At 38.5% G+C, this 25,179-nt stretch overlaps 1 protein-coding gene across 2 annotated transcripts in view; it reads right to left on the reverse strand.

The window, feature by feature from the left end:
* HTT (huntingtin) overlaps positions 1 to 25,179 on the reverse strand; it is an 86,307-nt gene that overhangs the window by 34,133 nt on the left and 26,995 nt on the right. For both annotated transcript variants that reach the window (XM_035324931.1, XM_035324930.1), the window contains 20 exons: positions 24,823 to 24,923; positions 23,232 to 23,378; positions 22,180 to 22,300; positions 21,919 to 21,995; positions 19,609 to 19,760; positions 17,576 to 17,778; positions 16,283 to 16,409; positions 15,432 to 15,559; positions 14,512 to 14,622; positions 12,809 to 12,886; positions 11,943 to 12,166; positions 11,267 to 11,345; positions 10,972 to 11,133; positions 9,991 to 10,046; positions 9,075 to 9,223; positions 8,393 to 8,529; positions 6,309 to 6,425; positions 3,915 to 4,037; positions 3,080 to 3,318; positions 557 to 699 (listed from right to left, as the gene is read on the reverse strand). In XM_035324931.1, the coding sequence (XP_035180822.1) occupies positions 557 to 699; positions 3,080 to 3,318; positions 3,915 to 4,037; positions 6,309 to 6,425; positions 8,393 to 8,529; positions 9,075 to 9,223; positions 9,991 to 10,046; positions 10,972 to 11,133; positions 11,267 to 11,345; positions 11,943 to 12,166; positions 12,809 to 12,886; positions 14,512 to 14,622; positions 15,432 to 15,559; positions 16,283 to 16,409; positions 17,576 to 17,778; positions 19,609 to 19,760; positions 21,919 to 21,995; positions 22,180 to 22,300; positions 23,232 to 23,378; positions 24,823 to 24,923 (2,674 nt within the window). The remainder of the gene's footprint in view (positions 1 to 556; positions 700 to 3,079; positions 3,319 to 3,914; positions 4,038 to 6,308; positions 6,426 to 8,392; positions 8,530 to 9,074; positions 9,224 to 9,990; positions 10,047 to 10,971; positions 11,134 to 11,266; positions 11,346 to 11,942; positions 12,167 to 12,808; positions 12,887 to 14,511; positions 14,623 to 15,431; positions 15,560 to 16,282; positions 16,410 to 17,575; positions 17,779 to 19,608; positions 19,761 to 21,918; positions 21,996 to 22,179; positions 22,301 to 23,231; positions 23,379 to 24,822; positions 24,924 to 25,179) is intronic.

Consider the following 25,179-nt stretch of genomic DNA (forward strand, 5'->3'; position numbering starts at 1 on the left):
CAAGGGAGCGGGTAGAGGAAAGAACTTTCTGAGAATTAGAATATGGCCAGAATATGTCACAGAATTTCAGCAACACAAGAAATTCTAGACTGAAAAGATCTGCCTAACTTAGTGGGGAATGACACCATATTCCAGTTTGCTCCTTTAGATGACTAGACAGACTGGAAGGACTGACAGCCAGAAAATGTGGTGGCTACAGCTGCATATACTACAGCTGTACCTCAGATCAGGCCACTTCATAAAGAAAAGAGAAGACATAAGGAGAAGGCAGTGAATTAGGCTGATCTGTAATAGATGGCAACACTAGAAGAAGTTCTGCTGCTACCTTCGCTCAAGGAAAAGGTGAAAAGTCACTAGTTGCATTTTATTCGTATATGAAGAAGGAATATGCAAAATGGGATCTGCATTCATAAGCACAACATTTTGGAGGTTCTTTATACTTTTGGAGGTTCTTTATATATAGAACATCTTAAGCGCCTACTCATTCAACAATTGTCTCAGAACTCAAAATTACCTCACTGCAAGCAACAACACAAAGCAGTGTTTTAAATATTACCTGATTTGAAGATGTGTATTAAGCACATAAGCAGTGTGCCTAGCTCCTGGCAGTAGAAAGTATGCTGCTGCTCATTCATATCCACTTTCAACTGTTTGGTGACAATATCTTCCAGTAGAATACCAACCAGTTGTAATAAGAACCTTGAAAAAAAACATGCATACCATCAACAGGAAAACCATCACTGTGACATCTTTCAGAATAAGGTGATGTTTGCCTATGAAACTCAGTAAATTTAAAACCAAATTAAAAATCTGTGCGTTTATACAAAAGAAAATGCACAATTAAATACTATATGACAGGTTGGCCCCAAACAAACATGATGCTATTGCTATGGACAGTTGATTACAAGAAATTCAGTATTACATAATGGAACTGTGTTACCTACTCATTAGCTGAAGTCATAAGTGATAGCATGCATACAACAGCCCACCTCACTCACACAGCAAACACTGAAAATGACACGGTGTCTTTATAGTGATTTGCAATCAGCTAAAAAAATACACCCTGACAGTTACTGCAGCTCAGTAAGTTACAGGAATTGAGCTGGTGGCAGCCTCATTTATCCACATTCACTCTACAACAAGGATTCCATATCAAACCTCCAGCTAGGTTTATTGGGTTTACATGACAAGGGTTTGGCAGTGAGGGTGGGGCTACAGGGGTGCCCTCTGTGAGAAGAGCTCAGCAGCTGCCCCACGGTAGAGAAAAGTCAGCTCCAGCCAGCTCCAAAGGGGACCTGCTGCTGACTAGGGCTAAGCCAATGAGCAACAATGGTTGTGTCTCTGTGAGAGCAGACTTAAGATGGAAAACCTGCTATGCAACAGCAGCTGGGAGAGAGGAGTGAGAACCAGCCCTGCAGACCCCAAGGTCAGTGCAAAAAGAGGGCAGGAGGGGCTCCAGGCACGCAGCAGAAGTTCCCCTGAGGCCTGTGGAGAGGCCCCTGGTAGAGCAGGCTGTCCCCCTGCAGCTCATGGGTCCCACATGGAGCAGATCTCCACGCTGCAGCCCATGGAGGAGCCCCCAGTGGAGCAGGTGGATGTGGCCTGGAGGAGGCTGCAGCTCATGGAGAGCCCCCGCATGAGCTCGCCCCGGGCCAGAGCTGCAGCCCGTGGAGCCCACACAGGAGCAGGGGTCTGGGGGAAGCTGCCACCTGTGGGGGACCCATGCTGGAGCAGTTTGCTCCTGGGGGATGGACCCCGTGGTACAGAGCCATGTTGGAGCAGTTATTGAAGAGCTGCTGCCTGTGGGCAGCCCACAAAGGATCAAGTTGTGAAGGATGGCATCCCGTGGGAGGGACCCCATGGAGCAGGGACAGAGACTGACCATGAAGGAGCGACAGAGACAAAACATTGGGGAATGACCAGAACCCTCATTACCTGTTCCCCTGCACCACTTGGGGGGAGTAGGTAGAAGAAGGTGTATTGGGGAAAGGTGTCTTTGCTTTTAATTCTCACTATTCTAGTCTGCTAGTAATAGACAATAAATTACATTAATCTCCCTATGCTGGATTTGTTTTGCCCATGATGGTAACTGGTCAGCAATCTTCCTGTCCTTATCTCAGCCACTGAGCCATTTCCATCATACTTTTTCACCCTTTTTCTTTGAGGAGGGGGAGCAAGAGAGTGGTTGTGATGGAGTTTAGCTGCCCAGCAGGGTAAAACACCACACCAAGTTAAAAAAAAAAAAAAAAAAAAAAGATCAGAACAGAACACCAAAAAAGGGTGTCTGCAGTAAGCAATGCTTGCTCCTGGCCATGATCATTCCTACTCTGGTTGGACATAAGGTCATGCTAAGGGAGTCCAGATGCCCCTTTTCCTTCTATCCAACACCCCCAGCAGTAAGCTGAATAAGAAGCAGAATTTTCTTTTTATCTGAAATTCTGTACTTGAGTAAAAAGTTTTCAGTTTCTTAAACAAATAGCTATTTCAAATGCTTCCCACCACATTAAGACATAATTGTCTTAATGACAAACACTGTGTCAACAGAGTATGACCGCCATCTCTCCATCTTTCATTTTACCTAAGAGTCATTCTTGGAGAGCTTCAGCATGGGAAGCTAACTAGACAAAGCTAGCTCTTAAAAAGAAGAAAAGAAAGAGCAGGACTAACTTAATCAATTTGTATCTATTTGCTGCCAAGATTCTAGTACAGAACACAGGCTTCTGCTGTGGGTATGATTCATCTTTCAGGCCCCACAGAGAGAGGATGGAAAGGATTAAACAGTTAAAGCTTGGAGCTGATTTTAATAACACCCGGATTCATCCATTGTAATGACTCCAGTAGGTCTTTCATTTGGCTTGAGAAGAGACAGCAAAAGAGTGAAAAGTCCCTACTAAAAACTCATCTCCTTTCTTTGCTGTTCAACTCGTTATTCCCTCCTCCACACACCCTCCTCCCATATATCAACTTGAGACTTTATTTCCTTTAGATATGCAATATATGTGCATACATAGAACTGTTGATATGTTTGTGACTTTTCAGAAATCTTAATCCTACACTTATGTTATTCAAGACAACATACCTAGAAAACGTCTCTTCAGGCAGGTATTTAGCCTGTTTAACCTCAGCACGATCCTCTGGTGTGGATACATTATTTTCTCCACGTCTCAGTCTGTTAATTGCTTGACACGAAATCAAATATGGCGAGAAAGAAAGCTCCTGAATACGGGATAGAACTATGTCTTCTGTGGACTGTGAAATCAGAACTCTAAGGATAGCTAAAATTCCAGAAATCCATAGCTGAACAGTGCTCACTGATGCCTAACAAACAAACCAAAAAATGCAGATGGTTAGAGTGAATAAGCTTGACCATTGCCATGAGAATAGCATTTTGAAGACCTGAACACAAAACCTTTTTGCTGCTTGCTCCATTCTGATGTCTTATTTTATGCAACAGCTAATTAAAATGTTCAACTTCAAAAGTATTCAATACAACATAGAAATATATTCAGCCTTCCTAAAGCAAGTCTCCAAAGACATTAACAATCTCAACTATCAAAATAGTACTAGTACTTGCATAAGAAAAATGTGATTTACCTAATAAATTGCCATCTACAATTTACCGTAACTGCATGTATTTTTAGGATCAGGAAGGTAGAGAAACAAGAAGGTATGTATTCCAAAAGCAGAACACTTCTGAATAAAATGCTAGAGACAGTAAATCCTGTTAATTCTAATGAATTCTTTCCTAAGTTCTGTTTCAGGTACTTCAACACCACATTGCAAAATAACAAATAGGAATACATGCTCTTTTATTTGGCATGAAGGGCACAAGATTCTCTTTTGTCTTGAAACACCCACTTTTACTACTACTCTAGGAATACTTCACGTGTTTTAACAGGTTCCCACTTGCTTACCATTGTTTTAGGGGTAACAAACATACTCCTTAAAAGCATGTCCACAGGGCGAAGGGAAGAAGGAGCCAAAATTTCAAACAAAGTGTTCAATACTCCAAGGGCATCATGAGAGTCTATATGCATCTGTAAAAGAAAACCACAAAACTAATTTATAACTACCACCACACATAAATGCAACACAAAATTACCATTTCATGTTTTAAACATTTCTGTAACAACCTGTACATAATAAGGCCATCCTTTACAGCACAAAAATTAGAGCAATAAGATCTATGAAAAGTAAATGAAAGTTTCATCGCAGGCCTTCCTACATAGGAGGTTTGAGAACATGGACAAAAATCTATCCCACAAAATCCAATACGTGTATCACTTATTTATTTATTTAAGGGAAAAAATGCCAGATTCAGAGAATGAGACAAAAAGACTGACTGTCATAAAACTTAAACTTTTCTCTTCCCTGCACATCCTAGCAGGTATATTATAGACAGAAGTGTTGACACAGGAATAACTGAATGCTTTGGTCATGAATAAGCTTAAGATAACAACCAGGAGGAAAAAAAGTCCTAATCATCAGATAAGTGAATAGCTACAACTGCAGCAACAGAGGCAGGATTAGTAACAATCAAGCCTGACTTGACCAGTTCTTTAGTTAAATTAGACAACAATTGATTGCTAAAAGCATAGGACTGGACTTTATCTGGATGACCCTATCTTGCCAGCCTCATTTGATAGTTGAGCACATGCACAGATTCATACAAAACAAAGGCAACTTCAGTTTGCCAGCATTTTAGCTTCCCTCAAAAACTGCTGTCTGATCCTCCACACAGCCTATTCTCCCCCACCATGCAACCTCCTCATAAGAGTGGAGAATCTGTCATCAAAGAGTGAAGAACATATTAAGGGCACAATTTCATTAGTTTTACTTTATATCCTGGAATTAGAAATAATTACTTCAAACAAAGTTGTACAGTAAGACAAGCCCTCTGTTGCTTAGGGAGCAGTACAGAGAATCCTTTTCCTAAAAGGAGCAGACTCTTCTTTCCAGATACAAAGGGTCTATTCCCTATCCTCAATTTACAGTCCATTTCTGGGCTCCCCAGTAAAACAGACCTACACACACTGGAACAACCCCAAGAGAAAGACACACAAATGATTAAGAGCTTCGAGCACCTGTCATACGAGGGGAGGCTGAGACAGATGTGATTGTTCAGCCTGGAGAAGGCTCAGGGGGATGCTGAGCTGTTAGAAGGGGTCCAGAGGATGGCCACAAAGATGATCATGGGGCTGGAGCACCTCTCTTACAAAGAAAGGCTGAGAGAGCTGGGTCTGTTCGGCCTAGAGAAGAGAAGGCTCCAGGGGGACCTGGGGACCTCAATGCAGCCTTTCAGTACTTGAAGGGGGCTTATAAGAAACATGGAGAACAACTCTTTGCTCAATCAGATAATGACAGAACAAGGGAGAATGGTTTTAAACTAAAAAAGGGGAGTTTTAGATCAGAGGTTAGGAGGAAATTCTTCACTCAGAGGGTGGTGAGGCACTGAACAGGTTGCCCAGAGAAGTTGTGGATGCCCCATCCCTGGAGGTGCTCAAGGCCAGGTTGGACAAGGCCCTGGGCAACCTGATCAGGGTGGCATCCCTGCCTATGGCAGGGGAGTTGAAACTGGATGGTCTTTGAGGTGCCTTCCAACCCAAGCCATTCTATAATCTTACCAGTGTGTGTACAAATATCTGGCTGGGGCAAGAAGGAGACAAGAAGACAAGACATAGGTAGAGTCTTCTCCATACTACCCAGTGCCAGGAAGAGAGGCAATGGGCACAAATTGAAATATAGGAACCCCCCATTTAAAAACAACTCCCTCCCTACACCCCCCTGCAGACAGGTAATGGAGGCTCCATCCTTGGAGACTGTCAAAATCTGACTAGCTGTGGTCATAAGCAGCCTGCTCCAGACGACCCTGCTTTGAGAAGACAATCTCTAGAAGTCCATTTTAGTCTCAACTATTCTGCAATTCTGTGATTTATAAATGCAGTTTTGGGTGATGCTATTTCATTCTCCTCACTAAAAAAAATGCAGTTAGACCCACTGCAGTTATGAAAAAAAGGGAGAATCTTCACAACATTAGGAAGCGCTCTGAGCAAGACACAAGTGTGTACGTAAGAAAAATAGAATGAGCTTTATCTGGGAACAGCCTAGAAGATATTGAACATACTTTGTGTATTTAAATTATGACCTGCATCACTTCAAAGGCTTAGTTTATCCTACAGTAATTATTTTTCCAGATATGGTGGCTACCTTAAAGAAAACAGAAATCACATTACCCAAAGCCATTATTACAATAATTTGTTATAGTAATTATTTTAGATGTTTATAGATTAAAAAATGCATATAGCAACCTGTTGTTTTGCAAGCATTGGGAGAATAATGTCAGCTATTTGTCGGGACAATCTTTTCCATTTGTCTTCATTTTCTTTATGACACTGCTGCAACACTAAGATGAACATTTCCAGCACCTGAGGAAAGTACAAAAGAATGCAAGTAAACACCCATACTATCAGGAAACATCAAGTAATACTGCAATGGGAAAAAAAATTACCACTTCATGCATTTGCCAAAAAGCAACAAGAAAAGAAAATCCACATGAGAAGCCATACAATATTTTAAAATTCTATTTTCGGGTTAAAAGTTTGTTCTCAGCTGTGACTTTTTTATTATTGTTATTTCTTATTTTTAAAGATTTTTTCAGTTACTTTTAGAAACCAGAAATAAAATGCTTTCTTGATCCTTCTTACACTAGTCAACGGGAAAAAAGAATATCTGAGTGCTGCTGAGTGCATTTTCCCACATGTATACTCTTTCTTACAGAGCTCATTCACCTGGGATAAATCACTTTTTTATACATCATGTAAAAGTTTATAAGAGAGTCTTTAACGGAGGACACCAACAGCAAGGATCATGTTCAGTAGCTGAATGTGTTACTGACTTGAGGGTTATGGAGACCATACTTTCCAGGATAGTCAGTCCAAAGACATAGCGGGCAGGAATGTTAATGCATGGACTGGGAAGTGGGACAGAAGAATCTGGTTCTGAAAACTGGTTATATGGAGTACTTCTAAAAGAAAGTCAAGCAGTTCAGAATGAGAAACAGACAATCAAGAAATAAATAAAAAAACACCAGATGACTTTCTTCCTAAAGAGCTTTCTCATGAGAAAGGAGATAGAAGCAATTCTGGGTCGAATTACTTTAACTCTCCATTCTCTAGCTCCATGGATGGTAGCTACAGTTGTAAAGGAAAAAAAAATAAAAAAAAAAAGGATAAAGGTTGCAGTTCTTGGAGCCTCTCAAGTTACAGGAACACCACTGCAGAACGTCCCTGCCATAGCCAAACAATAGAACTGCCTGGGGTTAGCTTATATACTCTGCATGAGCAGAAAAGGACAGAATAAGAACTACGAAAGGGATGGTGTGGGATGAAGAGCAATGCATGGGTGGTCTTTAATAGGTTAAGTGTGTCAGAAGAGGATCTGCTAGCAATTACAGTACCTTATGTAACACTAAGTTATTCACTATTTTACATCATGTGTCTACAGAGTGTCATTTCATATAGTTATATTAGTCATTTTATGATTATAAAACTACAAATTCAAAAGAAAATGTGGATACACAAAATTATTCCAATCTGAACATGCAGTTCTAACAAATTATTTTGACAAGATGTACTGCCTTTTTTCCAACTATTCTCAGAAAATGCATTGCTTACATTAGCATACACTAGAATTGCATTTTCACATGATGAGAGGAAAAGCATGTTAACTTTGTTAATCGCCTGAAAAAGCAATAAGCTCCCATGTTAATTATGTCACTTCTCTTAAAATTACCTTTGTTTTTCTTTCAAACAAAGTGTGTTGATGAAAGTCATTCTTACACTCCTACATGATATAAACATGTTTTCCGTATCTGTGAGATCTGGGGCAAAGGGGTAATTGATAACTGTGTAGCTACCATTCTCATTACCTTATTCAAATAGTTGTTTTTTTTTTTTTTTAATGTTATTTAAGTTATTGCTATTGCACAGCAACACAAATTATTTCTAAATAGCATGTTACCTCTTCCCCTTTCCCCCCAATTCTTTTGAGTTTCTTGGTTCCTAATTTATTACAACTCTTGTCTTGACCTTCTGTTTAGTCAATCTGCACACAATCAGGATCATGATCCTTACTGAAGCTTTTCAGTGCTTTGTTAGCACTTGCCTATAAGGTGCAACAGACATATTTAACTTGCAATAACTGATTTGTACTGCAGAAGCTTTCCCCTACCACCAAAATCTTTGAATACTCTCTGTATACAGAAAGATCACACACAGAGTCCAGATATTCAAGATTTGTGTAGAAAATTATTCATATGGCCTGAAGCATTTTTAGCAGTCAAAACAACACTACCCTTTTACAGAGCATAAACAGGAACACTGTCCTCTTTTACCTGATGGTACTGAATAAGTCTCAGCAGCATTGACACTACCACCTCCTTTTGTGTTTCCAACTCTTTTCCAGCATCAGCTTTATTTGTCCCTCTTAACACAAAGAGATCATGAACGATGGGCTGCAGAGCTGGTATTGCTAAAACGACAAGTTTTTGTTTGTTTTAGCATGAGACAAGTCATTCTTGAACACTATTTTCTTGTTCTAACAATTCAGCTACTAAAAGAAAACTGCTTTTTTTTGTTTAAATGTTTTTCCCATCCCTGGAAAGAAAGACTTCCCACACAGAGATGTCTATCTTTTTACTTCTAGTAGAACAAAGTAAAGTTTATATTATGTACACACTTGCTCCTTCTCACTGAGATAAACGATACTTTTCAAAAAAGGTTCCTCAGCAGAATTACTAGCAAGTACAGGACAGATGCTTCCACTTAAAGGCTCAAAGTGGAAAGAACAGAAAGGGGACTAAATATCAACATCAAAGCCTTTAAAATATTGCTGCATTGTGAACTAATGTTAACAGGGTACAATAAAGTTCATGGAAAAATTAAATAAAACTTATTTAATGTATTAAGAATAAGCTAGTGTTTTCTGGAACAATTATTATGATCCCACTTTTCTATACCTTAGAACAGCAGTTACACTTTATTGCTGAACTATCACTCTCACTTTTTTTTAATTACCATGTGTAACAGCTTTCCTCCCACTGGCCATGATTCCATCACACAGCTGAATGATCTTAGGAATTCCGATTATCTGTTTGGAATGATACCGCTCGTAAGACAGCAACACCAGAAAAAAAAAGATATTAGGAATAATTGCTTCAGACTCCCTGAAAACAAAACAAAACAAAAAAAAACGTCAAGTTTGAATTGCACAACTCTGTTCAGCAGAAATGAACATATTTCCACTAAGATTTTGTAAAGAATGCATTCTTCTGCTTTCATAGAGCGTTTCAATAATTCATGCCCCATTCTTTACTACCATTTTTTCAAGGGATTTCATTTCTTTCAAATTCTGACCATTGCTTACAGCTACTAACATTATCATGTATTATTTAATGTACATGATGCAAAGTAATATTTCTGTAGGAGACTCCACAGAGCAAAACAAAATTATCCTTTCATACAAATTCAAGTGTGAGAAAAACAGAAATAGCTGATAAAAATTCCATCACATTGCTTATGATGTGTTAGGTACTATAAAAAAAATGTAGCAGTTGCTCCGAATACAAAATGGATTCACACTGAATCCACAATAGCTCTCCCTTCAGCAGCTGAATCCTACCAAGAGTTGATTCCTCGATGCAAAGCTTTGGTGGATTTCCCAAAGAAATGTTTTTAAAATACCAATTTGAGAAACAGCACAACACAGTTTAATTCTACTTATGTCCAACTTTCCAACTTCTTCAACCACATAGAACCTAAATCTTCTGAAAGCACTACCATTAAAGCCAGAAAATATACAAGCACGTTGCCTAGAATGTAACACTCCCTTTCTCATAAAATAAAAAAAAATAGCAAAATTAATCCCAACATGCTTCAGAATAAGACAATAGTAAACTCTCACTTGTTCAAAGGATCTTTGCTAATTTCATACCTGAATTGTCCGACTTCAATGTATTCAAACTGCTTTAGCACAAATCCAATAAACACCTGAAGAGAGAATAAAGTGTTAAAAAAAAAGTACACAACAGAAACATTAATTACCATCTAAAATTGTTTTGACAGAAATACAGAAGTCTGTGTTTCAGGTGACAGAAAAGACATGCACTGAAAATCATTTATACTTATAGCTCACTCTGGTATGTTATGGAGCATTCGCTCTAGAGTTACAGAAGGTTTTGAGAATCTTGATGTTGTAGCTTATTACAGTTTGCATGCATTTATGTTGTGTTTTAGCAGTAAATGTGTCTACATGTTTAATAATATAACTTCCTTTCTTGCTCATGTAACATGCTATTTGAGGCATTACAGCCAAGAAGCCAGGAATCAATCAAAAAAGCCTAACTCAGATCCAATATAAAATCCCCAGTATTCATGCACTGAAAAGATTTACTGCGTTATCAATTTATAGGAAAGCCATCAGTTGCATCCTGTAGTTTATAAACCTGAAAATACCGTAGTGAATAAAACACTTAAATTTTGTTACACATTTACTTTTTATATGGACAACCACACAGACTCCTGAGTTTGCCACCAGCTTCCCCCTTGCCATTAAAATTGAATAATGCTTGTCAACTACAACGCTCACTAACAGTCATGCTTAAGCCTTTGTTTGTTTTGTTTTCTGTTTGTAAATACAATACTGTTTGTATTGTGCACATCATCTTATTCCTAGAGTCAATCTGATGAACAGTTCTTAAACAGTTGTTGCAGAGTTTAAGCAATTTATATGCAACATAAAACCAAAATCCAAAGTTCCTTGTGTTTGGTGGGGGAACTGAGTTTCACCCTCCTTTTTGTCTTCGTTTTCAGCTATATTACAATAAATGGATTGTGGTAAATATATTTGCTGTAAATATTTAGCCTGCTAGTGAGACCTTGTATCACAAAATTGCAGAAATAGCGAGGTACCAACCTGATCTGAATCCAGAAGACAGTAGTTAACTCGTAGCTGAACCAGTTGAGCGAGCAAGTCTAAAACTTGTCTCTGCAGCTGTACTGATGTTGTCGTAGTGTATTGTTTCAATGCTTTTATGACAAGGGGTTCAAATAAACGAATGTGATTGTGAATAGCATTCTGTAACAGAGAGATTTTAAAGTAATCTAATATCTGAACAGGTCTCATTCAAAAGCAAATTATTTTTTAAAAGGAAGAAGAGTTTTAAGTTTAACATACAGGTCTTTTAAAAGGACTATAAAAACATTAGTACCTTATCAGCACGGTGTTTTGCTGCACTGCTAATGCTAGTTTTCAGCTGTGTAGAAACTTTCTGCAGCACATCAAACCATCTGTGATGAGAAACAACAACAAAAAAAAACATACTCTAAGAAAATGGAGGTATAAACAAGCAGTCTTAGAAGCATATTCTTTTACCTGATGCCAGCTTTCATCTACTTGACTTTCAAGAATCTTAGTAAAATGAAAGAGCAACAGAAACAACCTACAATACACTTTAATTAGACAATGTAGATCTGTGGACAATAAACAACTTGTAAAGACTGAATTTCTGGAGTCCTTTGGTCATTATCCTGCCTTTTCTTTAAGGCTATTGACTACTTGCTACAGTTAGCAAATCAATGAAATATTTGCATTCAAAACTATTTTTTTCAAAAAAAGCATAATAATTTTAAGTGATTTCCATTTTAATGCTTCAACTTTGATTTTGAAAACACAGTAGTGATTAATCAATAGTGCTACATTTGGGACTCTAATACCAAGAAAAATACTTCTCTCAAATCTACAAGAAATAATACACAATACTGTAATTGCAAGTTACTTAGCTCCCTTATGATACTTGCATTTAGAAAAAACAAAAAAAACAAAAAAAGATTCTATTCTAGTTCAAGTCAGCATTATATTGTAAGAGAATATATAAGAGAAGTTACCCTGAAGCATCGTGTTCCTGCTCAGCCTGAACCATGTTCCTCAGACTAGCATCAGCAAGCGCCTGTGTAAAATGGGTATACGGTGCCATGAAGCAATAGTGATAGAGACCAGGTCTCAGATTGGAAGAACCTAAGCGCTGAGCTTTGCCTTGAGCTTTGCTTGTGTTTGAAGACAAGCCATCGTACTGAGAAGCCAGATTTGTCCCAAATAGTGTTTTCAACAACTAGAGAAGAAAATTGGGAAAAAAAAGATTAATGTTTTAGGACTTCACAAAAAATGACTCCTCATCCTCCCAAAGAGCTAAAGAAGGTAGGTCATCACAAACAAAGCATAAACTGAGGGTCATGTAGTCAAATACAAGACAACAGAAAAAAAGCTAGGGGAATTAAACTAACAATCTACACCTCGGCCAAAAAGATATGGGAATGCTTCAGTTGCAAAAGTGATCTGTGACAACTCCCAATGGTCTACTAAAGCCATCCTCCCACCAAAATGAAACTTTGGTGTCTTGAAGACAGATGCTCAACCAGAAGCCTGCAAGAAACCTATCAGTAACATAGTCCTTTGCTTTCCAGGTCTTCTCATGTAGTTAACTAGCTAGGGAATACATTTGGGAAGGTAGGAAACAAACTTGTTTTCTTAGCACCCAAGTAATTATTTGAGTTGGAAGCAGTTCAAGAAACTAGCTATTCGGACAGTATCAAGTTTCAGAATAAATCATAAAAAATAAAGAAAACACACTGTTTGCTCCACCTGTGACACAATTTCCTAACACTGCTTCCCTAAAAAGAATGGTCATAAATGGTATCCAACTGATATGCACACAACATGAGGGTTAGTCTTGTAACACAGATTATCTCCTTACCTGCTGTACACAAACTGTGGCCATAGTTGGTTCTCTGTTGAAACAAGATTTCAGATATCCCAAAATTTCTTCCACACACTAGAAAAGCAGAAGAATAAGTCACTTAATTGCATTTTTCTTAATTATATAGAAGCATTAATATGAAAACTGGACAATAGCTCTTTTTTATTTTTACTGCGTAAAAGCTACACTAATTTAAGAGGTAAAGAAATACAAATGCAAGATTTGCCTTGAATGTCTTGAAATAACAATGTGTACCACCTCAGTCAAGGAGAGAAAATACCAAGACACAAGAACGGAAAGGAGAATGGCTGCCTTCTCACATCTTGCATATTTAACATGATGTAGTGGGTTTACGTGGCAAGGTTTTGGTAGAAGGGGCCCATAGGGGTGGCTTCTGTGAGAAGGATCTCGAAGCTGCCACATGTTTGGTAAGGGCCCCACTGCTGACCAGAGCTGAGCCAATAAGTGATGTTGTTTTGTGCTTCTGTGAGAGCATATTTAAGACAGGGAAAAAAAAATGCTGCACCACATAGCAGCTGGGAGAGTGAGAGGAACAGCCTTGCAGCCACCAAGGTCAGTGAAGAAGGAGGGGTAGAGGTGCTCCAGGTGCCGGAGCAGAAGTCCCCTGCGGCCTGTGGTGAGGACCATGGTGAAGCAGGATGTCCCCCTGCAGCCCATGGAGTACCACGGTGGAGCAGGTTTCCACGCTGCAGCCCGTGGAGGAGACCACAGTGGAGCAGGTGGACCTGCACTGATGGAGGCTGCGGCCTGTGGAAGACCCCTGCCGGAGCAGATTCCGGGCTGGAGCTGCAGCCTGTGGAGAGGAGACCACGCAGGAGCAGCTGACCTGGCAGGAGCTGCTGCCCGTGGGGGACCCAGGTTGGAGCAGTTTGGTCCTGAGGGATGCACCCCGTGGTACGGACCCATATCTGGAGCGGTTCTTGAAGAGCTGCTGCCTGTGGGCAGCCCACGCCGGATCAGTTCAGCAAGGACTGCATCCTGTGGGAGGGACCCCACAGCACAGAGGACGAGAGTGACTGAGAAGGAGCAGTGGCGAAGAAGCGCGATAGACTGACCATAACCCCCATTCCACCATTCCCCTGCACCACTCAGGGGGAGGAGATGGAAGAGGGTGGATGGCGGTGAAGGTGCTTTTGGTTTCTTTCCTTTGTTTCTCACTTCTCTAGCTTGTTAGTAATAAATGGCAATAAATAATGGCAATAAATCTTACTATCTCCCTATGCTGAGTCTGTTTTGCCCATCACAATAATTATTGTGCGATCTTCCTGTCCTTATCTCAACCCTTGAGCCCCTTTCATTGTATTTTCTCCCCTTTCTTCTTTGAGGAGGGGGAGTGAGAGAGCGGTTGTGGTGGAGCTCAGCCGCCCACCTGAGTAAAACCACCACACATGAGCATATTTAGATGTATTGATACAGTGAGAATGACTGAAGGGAAATCATTATGGTGGGAAAAATCTTCACATGAAATACAATCAGTAGAAAATTACTCCTGTTTTCAAAAGCAGCAATCTAACTCAGAAAATCTACTTTAGTATTTTACACCCAACCTGGCAACACAACTAGGACTGTAGCAACAATTTCAAAATCCAGGATACTTGTTTTTTCCTGGAAAGGACCAGAAATATTGGACAACTTAATTGCAAATAAACACAAGCAAAAACCAAACACACATCTCGTACCTTTCCTATGTCTTGAAGAGTTGCAAGTTCCAGGATTTGTGACAGAACATCTAAGGCAGACCTCAAGAAGCATCCAAACTTCTCATTACTGTTTTGGAGATCCAAAGTAACCTGGTCACAGAAGTAAAACAATCTTTTTCTTAATAGTTACTAGACAAGGAGAAAGAAAATGCAGAAAGGAACAGGTATTGAGACAAAATGGTCTTTTATCTAAAATTTCCGTGTATTTCACCAACACCACTGACAAATTCCCTCATGAATTGCTGGAATGGCAGGACTTCATTTTCACTAAAACAAGAAATGGATCTTCTAGCTTAAGGCAGTTACAGTAGGAAGGTCCAGGATATTGGCAAGTAATGGACAAGGGATAATGTATTTCTCAGAAACACAGTAGGTTTTCAAGAATACACCCCCCTGAAGTGTACAAATCAGAACACTAAGCCCTTATGGAATGCATCTTTTATTACCTGCACTAATGAGGAAAAAAAAAATTACTCATCCTGGAATAAACTGTTGAGAAAATAAGATACTGTGATCCATTTGGCACAACCAAGCCAGTGAAGGATCACTTAGTATGAGCAGCAGTGACAGCAGAGAACCAAGCAACATAGTGACAATGCCCATCAGGTTTTAGGGTGCTTTTTGGTGGTAGATCGTTAATATTTTATTCTGTTTTAGAAGATGAATATACTGCCTACATAATCAGGCAAATGAGATCCTCAATACAACGCAAACTTTGGACAGTCTGAGCTTCTCAGAGGTGAATCTTATGCTACAGTAAGTCCATGGAAACATTCTACCTGTTTTTTTAAATTTACTAACAGAACAGGTAAGGTTACTGCCTCAGCAGAGCCATTTTTAAAGGAAACAAAGCAATTGCCCAACTACAATTTATTCAACCAGCTGATGTCATACAGTACCTTATAATTAGCATGCGTCGCTTTCAAGACATCATATAACTTCAGATATGATGGAAGATGATAAAAGCTTCCTACTGAAGATGATTTACTTGTTGGAACAGGCCCACTAGCATCACTTTGCCTAGTAGCTTAAAGATACGTAATATATTAACACAATATATTTTTTCTACAGTGCTCATGACATGTAATTCAATGTTATTTTACATACTGATTTTCAGATAAAAAGTCCACGTTAACAGCAGAAATTTTTGGATCTGAATGCACATTTTCAAATTGCAAAAACACTGTACAACTAGAAAGTGTAATAGCATTCTAAAAAAACATCCTATGAGGCAATTTTATCCTGAGAGCTTATTGCTGAAGACCGAGTACAATTTAAAGAAGAGAATTAACACCTATTTCCTTCATTCAGAAGAAAAAGAAAAAATGTGAAGCTTCATAATCTTGTTTCAAAGAGCAACATGAGCTGCTCCTGCCAAAAGCCACAAAGCAACTTTAATTTCTTTAACTATAACACATGCAAAAATTACTTCGTAGTCAATAGATGAGTGGAAACAGAAAAAAAAGTGAGAAAAAAGATTCAGAACCAACCTGCTCCTAAACAGTACAGTCACTTTTCATTTAAAAAGACACACAAAGATCTACCCGCACCACAGCTGCCTTTCCTGCAATTCAATACTGAAAAGAACTTGAACTTTGGTACAGTACTGAAGTAACTGACAGTAAGCCAGCCAGCCTTTTGATCTAGGATTTCAAAAAACAAGTTACTCAATTCCTTCTACCCTCTCTGGTGTATCTATACTCCTATTCATCCTCCCACCTACTGTCCCCATGTAAGTATGTGTACCTACCTGGACTAGTTTCACCACCCTTTTTAGGGCTCATTGGCACAGAAGCCTGCTCCACAGGCTCCCTCTCTTTCCCCTTCCTCCGAATTGGACTAAGAGAAGGTGGGTTTGTGAGAGAAGGTAATGCTGCCTAGAATTAAAATAAGTTTTGTTAATTTTGTATGTAAAAGTAGCTTTTCTGCTATAGAAATACAAGCATATTCACTTTCTTTAAAGCCCTCTTTATTTGACTGTCAATTAAATCAAAATGTCTCCACTTTTAGGTTTATGACATGGATTTCCTTGGTGAAAAGGAAGGATAATATATTCTCTAATTTTCTTCTCAACTTTAGCATAAGCCAGATAGAAATAGGGCTCAATGACAGAAGGTTCCTTTGATTCCAGATAAAGAAAGAGTGTAAGAGGTGCTCCAGGCACGCAGCAGAAGTTCCCCTGAGGCCTGTGGAGAGGCCCCTGGTGGAGCAGGCTGTCCCCCTGCAGCCCATGGGTCCCACATGGAGCAGATCTCCACGCTGCAGCCCATGGAGGAGCCCCCAGTGGAGCAGGTGGATGTGGCCTGGAAGAGACTGCAGCTCATGGAGAGCCCCCGCAGGAGCAGGCCCTGGGCCAGAGCTGCAGCCTGTAGAGAGGAGACCACGCAGGAGCAGGGGGCCTGGTGGGAGCTGCTGCCTGTGGGGGACCCATGCTGGAGCAGTTTGCTCCTGGGGGACGGACCCTGTGGTATGGAGCTATGTGGATGCAGTTCTTGAAGAGCTGCTGCCTGTGGGAAGCCCATACAAGATGAGTTTGGGAAGGACAGCATCCCGTGGGAGGGACTCCACCTTACAGCAAGGGCAGAGAGTGAATTTGAAGGAGCAGTAGAGATGAAGCATTATGGACTGGCTGCAGCCCCCATTCCCAGTTACCTGCACCACTTGGGGGGAGGAAGTAGAAGAAGGTGGATGAGAAGGTGGTTTTAGTTTTCTCTTAGTTCCCAATGATACACTAGGTTATTAGGCAAAAAAAAAATGCTATGATCTCTCTATGCTGAGACTGTTTTGTCCATGACAGTTATTGGTGAGTGACCTCCCTGTCCTCATCTCAACTCTTGGGTTTCTTTCCATCATATTTTTTTCCCCTGTACTTTTGAGGGGGAATGAGAGAGCAGCATAGTGGAGTTCATCTGCCTACCGATATGAAACCATCACACAAGAAAGACATTAGTTGCCAGTATTAACTCTGAAATGCAGAGCTTTCAACAGATCTGTATCACAACAGTATTTAAGTCATGCGATTTTATTTATTTTTAATACATACCTTTACTGCTGGGCCAGGAGCAACATCATCCATTACATGGGCACAAATATTAATGACCTTCAGCAGATGAGAGAAGAGCTGTTCTACCAAAGTAACAAGAGTTCGATCTGCCAGAGCCGGCCACGGTTCCTCCTGTTTTGCAGCACCTTGGTTTGAATCTTCTTCGGCACTCCAGGGATTCTTTAAGCACTTGGGAGCACTTGCTGCAACAGGAACCACATGAATTAAAGCAAAAGAAAATAAAGCTTGTTTAAGTGTGGTTATAATCTTGTCTAAGTGTGGTTATAATCTCTGTGAACAGTAATTCAAATAGAAAAAGAAAGCCTAGGTTTTTAAAAATAGTAGCATGAGCATAGTTTTAAATAACTACAAAAATATTAGTTCTTTTCACCCAGCCTGCAATAAGCATACTAGACATTCCCTCTGGCAATTAGTGGAAATTTGCAACTTCGAGGTAGTATCTAAATGGCTTGATTTAGCCAAGAGTAATGAAACCTAAGCAAACAGAATTCCTCTTTATAAAAAAAATCTTTATCATAGAAGGAGAAGAGTAAGGTCAAGAGCCATGCTAACACTAGAACAACCAAAAAAAAACTGACAAAAAAAGGTAGAACTACAGCTAGTTACAAGTAGCTTCCTATCTACTAAGAGTGATATTCTGAAGCAGTGTTTCATGAGAATAACAGAAGCAGCTGTTTCCAGGTGCACTTATATGATTATACAGTGATACATTTCCACCGTCTCACAATAAATTTATCCAAAAGCGACAGAATTGGGGAACTAAATGTATAGCACATGTAGCAAAGCATGAAACTGAAGTATCAAAGCCACACTGGTTTAGTTTAGTAGCTCGAATCAGAAGAAACGGATTTATAAACCAATAAATAAATGGCAAAACACTTGTCAGCTATGCGACCCCTGGATGAGTCTCTCCACAGAGCTTTCTTCTCCTTTCTCCTTCAGAAGGAGCCCAAGAAAAACCCAAGATGCAAGAGTCAATTGTTAACTCATCTAACGTGTAGGCCTTGCTTCCACACAGAACAACAAAAAACAGAAGGAACCACATGAGGTCACCTGTTCATTCTGCTCAAAAGCATAGTCAACTACATGTGTATGAATCCAACATAGTTTGAAAGACTGCCGAAATACTCTCAAAGACAGTTTCACCTCCACAACCTTCTACAGAGCTTCAATATTCTGACAAATAAAACAGGTTTCTGCAAGAACACTCGAGAATGCTTGGTAAGCAGCTGAAGTTCTATACCCTTAAGTGATTTATTGAACAAAAATGTTTTCTTTGCATTTGTTATGTCTCTGCTTTCATACATACATGTGAAGAGATACAAAGCCATTTATTTTGTGTAACAGTACAATTTGTTATGCAGGACTACTGTTTAGCCAATTATTCCCTATTCTGTAGTAGCTCTAGTTCTGGGGAGTTGTCATTACATTTGAGTGCCCTTATCAGGGAACTGCATGTCTATTTTCAGAAAACATTTCCAATTTGTTAAGATATTCTAAATACCCAAGTGTGTAATATAAAATGCCGGCAACCACTGCAAGCTAGTACAGCCTGCAAATTCACTAAATACACACTATCCAATCACTATTAATGAAGTCATAAGCAATAGCAAACCAGTGGAGAACCCTGTGGAATCCTGATGTCATCTTGAAAAGATCATTCTAAACCTAAAAATGCATAAAGCTCTTACAGTGCAGAAGGCTTTCATTTTTCTTTGCTACGTCTTTATCCTGCCTTAAAGACCACCAGAGCTTCTAAAAACAGTGAAAAAAATTAAAGCCCTTACAAAACATAGCTAGAATTTTCAACTTACAGAAGAGCATGCAGACAAACGGGCAGAGATGACAACATCCCAGTTACTGTATTGGTTCTCAGGGTAACTGAAACCAATTTACATTTCTAGCTAGCAGCTGTGAATGAAACTTAGCTGTTCAGCTGAAACAAAGCCTAATTTACAAAAATGTTTCAAACTCCTAGATACAAGTTCCTACAAGTTTCTGCTCTGCCTTACCTGCAAGTAAGTTTCCAGTCAAAATTAAAGCATCCTGATGGGCAGAAAGGTCCAATGGGAACCACGCTGATGAAAGAAGAGAGAGGACCATGCCGGCCATTCCGATAGTGCAACCCTTCTGAGCTTCATCTGAAGGATTTGGCTGGGAAACACTAGAAGTATAATTTTGGACTGTTATGACCTCTTTGAGAAGTTTTAAGTCTCAAGAACACTAATAGTTAAACAGACTACTAATCTAAAAACAAAAATCAGTACTACAGATCTATACATTTAACGTATGATTAGTTTAAAAGAAACTTTGCAGCAGAAATCTAACAACACTTTGTGTTCTTCAAGAGCTATTGCTTTTTTTTTTTTTAATAGCAAGTATCAAAGCTGCTAGTGACATCTACTGAAAAACAGAAGAACTCAGTATTTGCTTGCTAACTGCTGTGTCCTGAACCATCACCAGTTAAAGGACTTACTAATATTCATAGTAGGGATGGGAGACAAACTGTAGCATTAAAATAGTATCTTGTTACATTGCAAAGTAGCAAGAATATAATCAATGTAATCCATCAAGTCATCTAGATTTATGGGTGGGCTCTATCCAAGTTTGCAATTTTCTGCTGCCTTCCATATTTTCCTTTACAATAATTTTAAAATCAGACTGTCCCACACAAACCAAGTTTCAAGAAGACCAGGCACAGTTTGCCAAAATATGTTCGTCGGAATACCACGTGAATCATATACATAATTTCAAACACGTAAGACTTGCATAATACTAACTTTTTTTCAGGAAGAGACTTTACACAATTTCTGAAAAAAGGGTTTCTTTTAGATTTCTTTCTTTTTTTTTTTTTTTTAATCAGAAGTCTTTTAATCTAGTGGATTAAGTTTAATTAGAACAATTTCATAAAATGAAACGTACACTTATCTATTCTTTTGACAAAGCTACACTATTAATTACAGTGCGTTCCATTAAAAAAAGTATTTTAAGGTGCAAGTGTTGCACAGTTAGAAACCCATGAATTAATCCATGTTGAGTTGTACATAGGTGGAATGCAGCAGCTCCAGTGGCTGCTTAACCATTGGAAAACCAATACTTCAGGAGAAAAGAATTTTGGTAGCATTCTCATGTCTCACATAAGATAGCAGATTCAGGCCTCTAGTTATCTGAAACAATGAATGCTCACAATACGCAATAAAAAAATTATCATCCAAATTAATATTAATACGGGATCAAAATTTTTAAAGAAGGAATCAGAGGAAAGGGCAAAGGCTATGTCATTGCATCAGCTATGAATGCTAGATGCAACTTATAAACAGCATTTTTTTTAAGCTGTGTAGAACAGAAGACATATTGCTGCCAGTCTGCAATAAGAAAGGAACATTCAAACAAAGCATACTAGCTTAAAAGTTGAAAGGATAAAGGGCACAGTTCTAAAATTGGTGGTAAGTGGTTTGGATGAGAAACACTAACAAGACCCAGACAGACACACACTACTAAATAACCAGCACTGCTCCTAGAAGCACTGTGTATTAGTTTTATTTTCCAGCTAAGCATTGCTCACATACAAATTTATTTCACTTTTAACTGACCTACAGCCTAGTCATCTGTGACAAGACATCTTTTAGAATACATATACAGAGCATGCCATGCTTATGCCCAGAAAGGGAAGGAAAGACTTGATGACAAGCAAGGGGAGGGTTATTTAAAAAGATAACAGTAAAAGGTTAAATTTTGCAATAGAACTTCAGGACATCAGAAGAGTAAAATAAGAGTAGATAACTTTTGAGGCTCAAAGAAATGGCAGAACATCTCTTTGAAAATAATGCATATGAACAAATAATTGCATGCATATGAAGATAGCATAAGCTAATGACGAAATACATAAACTCTAAAAGGGCATGACCTTAACATTCTTGTAAAGGAAGATCACTACATGTATACCTCTGCAAATCTGGCAAATATAGACCCAAGTTTTAAGAATTGCGGAGACAGCAGGTCTGGTAACATTTAGTAGTAACTCTCCAAAAGGTTTACCAAAACTATGACATCAATGAAGAAAAATGAACACAAATGATGTTAAGTCTATTAAAAAAAAAATGTCTACATATGTGCCCATCTTCAGCAGCTAGTCTTACAGCTCATGTGGCGCAGCACATTGATAGCCAGATGCAACACACTTCAGCACGAAGTTCTTAAATAACTCCTAAGATAAATTTAACAGCAAATACCTAAGCCAGGACTTCTGACATCTGAATGAGTGTACTCTGCTTTTGTATGCACAAATTTTAGAAGCTTGAATACTGGATGAAGGAACATACCCACAGTGCCATCCCACAGTCCAGGTACAGACTGGAAACGTTGTGGAGAGAAGACACAAAGCTTCACAGCAGCCAAACTGAAAAGTCAACACCAATTATGAATCAATTTCATCACTGGTAGAGTTAGCAACAAAATTTCTTAAGAGTGAGACTTAAATATGTTACTATTGCCACAGTAATAAAGCTGCAGGCACACATACCCAGGAATTAAAAATAAAGATAGAAAAAAAGTCAGCCGCTATAACAACTAAGAAAACTCACTGTAAGTGCTCTTGTAGTGGATATTGTCAATGCATGGGAAATTGCTGCAACAACCCTTGAAAGATTGTTTTCCATAGTGACATCTGTTGGACTTTGCAGCATATTGTAGCCTCTATATGTTCTGAAATTAAAATATTTATAGCACTAAAACATGTACTTATAAAGCTAAAAACATACTGTAATAAAATGATTATGGCCTAAGTTACTATAGACAGCTTGTTCAAATGCAAAGAGAAATAGAAAGTATCAGATGATTCTAACATTTAATTACACTTTCATATTTTTGCTTCTGCACTAGCAAAAGCAAAATAGTTCATTAATCAAATTTCTTTAATAACAAACAGAACCAGCAGACCAACTCAACTTTTAACCAGGTTCTCCAGAAGTTGCCATCAGTATAGCATTAGTCTTTGCTTTTGATCATACTGATCTAACATTTTTGCATATTCACAAACTTTAGATTACCGTTGTAAAAAAATAACTATTTTGTATATCTTCACAGTATTTTGTTTCCAAAATACAGTACATAAACCTTGAGGTAAATGATCGAGTTCACGTATGGAAAATGTACGTAGTTAAAAACTTGTATCTGATAGATATGGGGGCAAAGAGTCTCCATATATACACAACTCAGACTACCTAAGTCAGAGAAGTAAATAGTTTAGGTAAGTACAGTTGGCAGCAAAATACAGCAACAAGACCACACTACCAAAACCAGAATTTAATTTTGAATTATATTCAGACTTCTGCAACCACAGTCACTAGATAAGATGTGCTATTTAATGGACATATAGGGTGACCTTGGGATGAAGAGAAGTTTATCACAGAACAGTGACTCCATACAATTAACGAGCGAGCACGTAACTTGCACACCAGTTTATCCATTACACCAGAGTCCATTTCCATGGAACCTAAAACTACTACATATGCTACTATCACTTGGAAAGACAACGCATAAGCACATGGATTTGCAGGATTGGAGTAGAATTTTAGGCATCATGAACTGAAATGTCTCTATGTTCCTTTAAAGCTAGACAAGTCACATAACATACCTGGTGATAGTGCTCACTGCAAAGTGAGATGGAGGCTGTGTTTCATGCATTAGTAGCTTCAGGTAGACACCACTTTGGTCTCTCGCTACTGCCACCACTGGATCAGCCTGTCCTTGATCACAGTTATAAAACAGCTTTGGAACAAGCCTTAACAACAATTGTCAAAAGGAAAAAATATTCAGAAATGTAATCACAATTCAGAAAGCTGCACATACGAATTGTAAACTTCAAATTGGAAATGAAAATCATTACTAAAACTCATATTGTGCTAACCATTATGATGAATTCATCTTTACACAATTGGTCTCTGTTGTGATCAAGCAGTTAAAAAAATTTCTATGCACAAATGGTAGTTCAAAAAAATCTCTTTTAGATCTCCATCTATACACAACACAACAGCTACTTCTCTAGGGTGTTTCTCTCAGTATTCCTCTTTCTCTCCAGATATTTTCTACACAGCTATCTGTATTAACTGAAAAACAATTCTACCCCCCAAAAAAAGGACATTTTTCCATCGTTTTATTTTCTATACTGGAAAATTTAAGCATACAATAAAATCAAGTCTTTTTTGTCAACATTTTTCACTTATAAATGTGTACTTTTTTTTGGTATTGTCTGTGTCCATTGACATAAGTCCATTGCCATTGCTTCCAGTGAATGCCCATACTGGATGACTCAGGGGGGTTCTAGGAAGCTAGCAGCAGCTTTCTTGGGCAGGTAAGTCTTTTCTGACTTTAACACTGATGCTATCACTGAATCAGCATGACCACATGGAAAACTGAGTGGTAACAAGTTGGAGTTGAACAAAATAATTTCAAAATCAAGTCCCTGCATAAAAACAATGACTACTAACTATGATGAAACAGTTAATGATTTCTCCACTGAGTTCTTTCTGCAATATGAATGCTCTTCAGTAGCACAATTTTTAAAGCTTCACTGTCATTTATTTATTATCAGGAATGGACAGCAATTAATAATCTGAAGAACTAGGAAAGAGACTCCTCTGACAAAAAAAATATTCCAAGAATTCAAAATGCTCCTAACTTCTTTAAACATAAAACTTAAACTCTTGAATACAAATAAACCAACTACCAACTAATTTTTTTACTGTTTGGTGCCTTTATATGGACAGAAATTTTAACTGTAGTAGCTTACAGCTAGCAGCTACTTTTTTATTTTTTATTTTTTAGCAAAATCAACCACCTTACTACAGTCAATGAGCATGAAAGTATACACTACTTATAAACACCTAGAAACAATGTTTACAAGTTACGAAAACCCAGTAGAACTGCAACATTTTAAGTCCATCAACTACTGCAAGGATACTGCATAAATCATTCCATCGTGAAGATGACTAACTAGAAGTTTAAACTGAGAGTGACCCTCTGAAAGGAATACTTAAACACACTTGTAATTGTGCAAAGCACGACTGTCTGTTGATTCACAATGATGCATGCTCTAGATACCCTAAAGTTGCATTAGTCTCCCTTCTTTAAATAAAAATACAAAAACAACACTAAGACATTATTCTAGTTATTATGTATACAATAATCATAAAAATAACGTTCTAAACTTAAAAAAAAAAAAATACCTCATTAATGAAGATGCAGCTACATGTCGCACTCTTGGATCTTCATCACCAAGCAGAGAGATTACAACATTATTGAGCACTCTCTCCTGCAGTTTTAGTAGCTAGAAAATAAATCAGTAAGGTTCACTGAACATTTTCATCATTAGACCAGATTGCTATAAGACTGTTAACAAGTGAGATTTCTTCTGTCATAAAATTCTGCAAAATAATTTTTACCCCAAACTGTTAAAAACACTATTTAGATACAGAAATGCGAAAAGGTTTTTAAGAACAGAAATTAAAACAAGACAAACACATTAGAGAACACTAAGATATTTCTATCTCAGTAGTAAAGCATCTTTCCAATTGTAACAAGTG

Source organism: Oxyura jamaicensis, chromosome 4 (assembly GCF_011077185.1).
Source record: "Oxyura jamaicensis isolate SHBP4307 breed ruddy duck chromosome 4, BPBGC_Ojam_1.0, whole genome shotgun sequence".
In the NCBI taxonomy this organism is placed as follows: Eukaryota; Metazoa; Chordata; class Aves; order Anseriformes; family Anatidae; genus Oxyura; species Oxyura jamaicensis.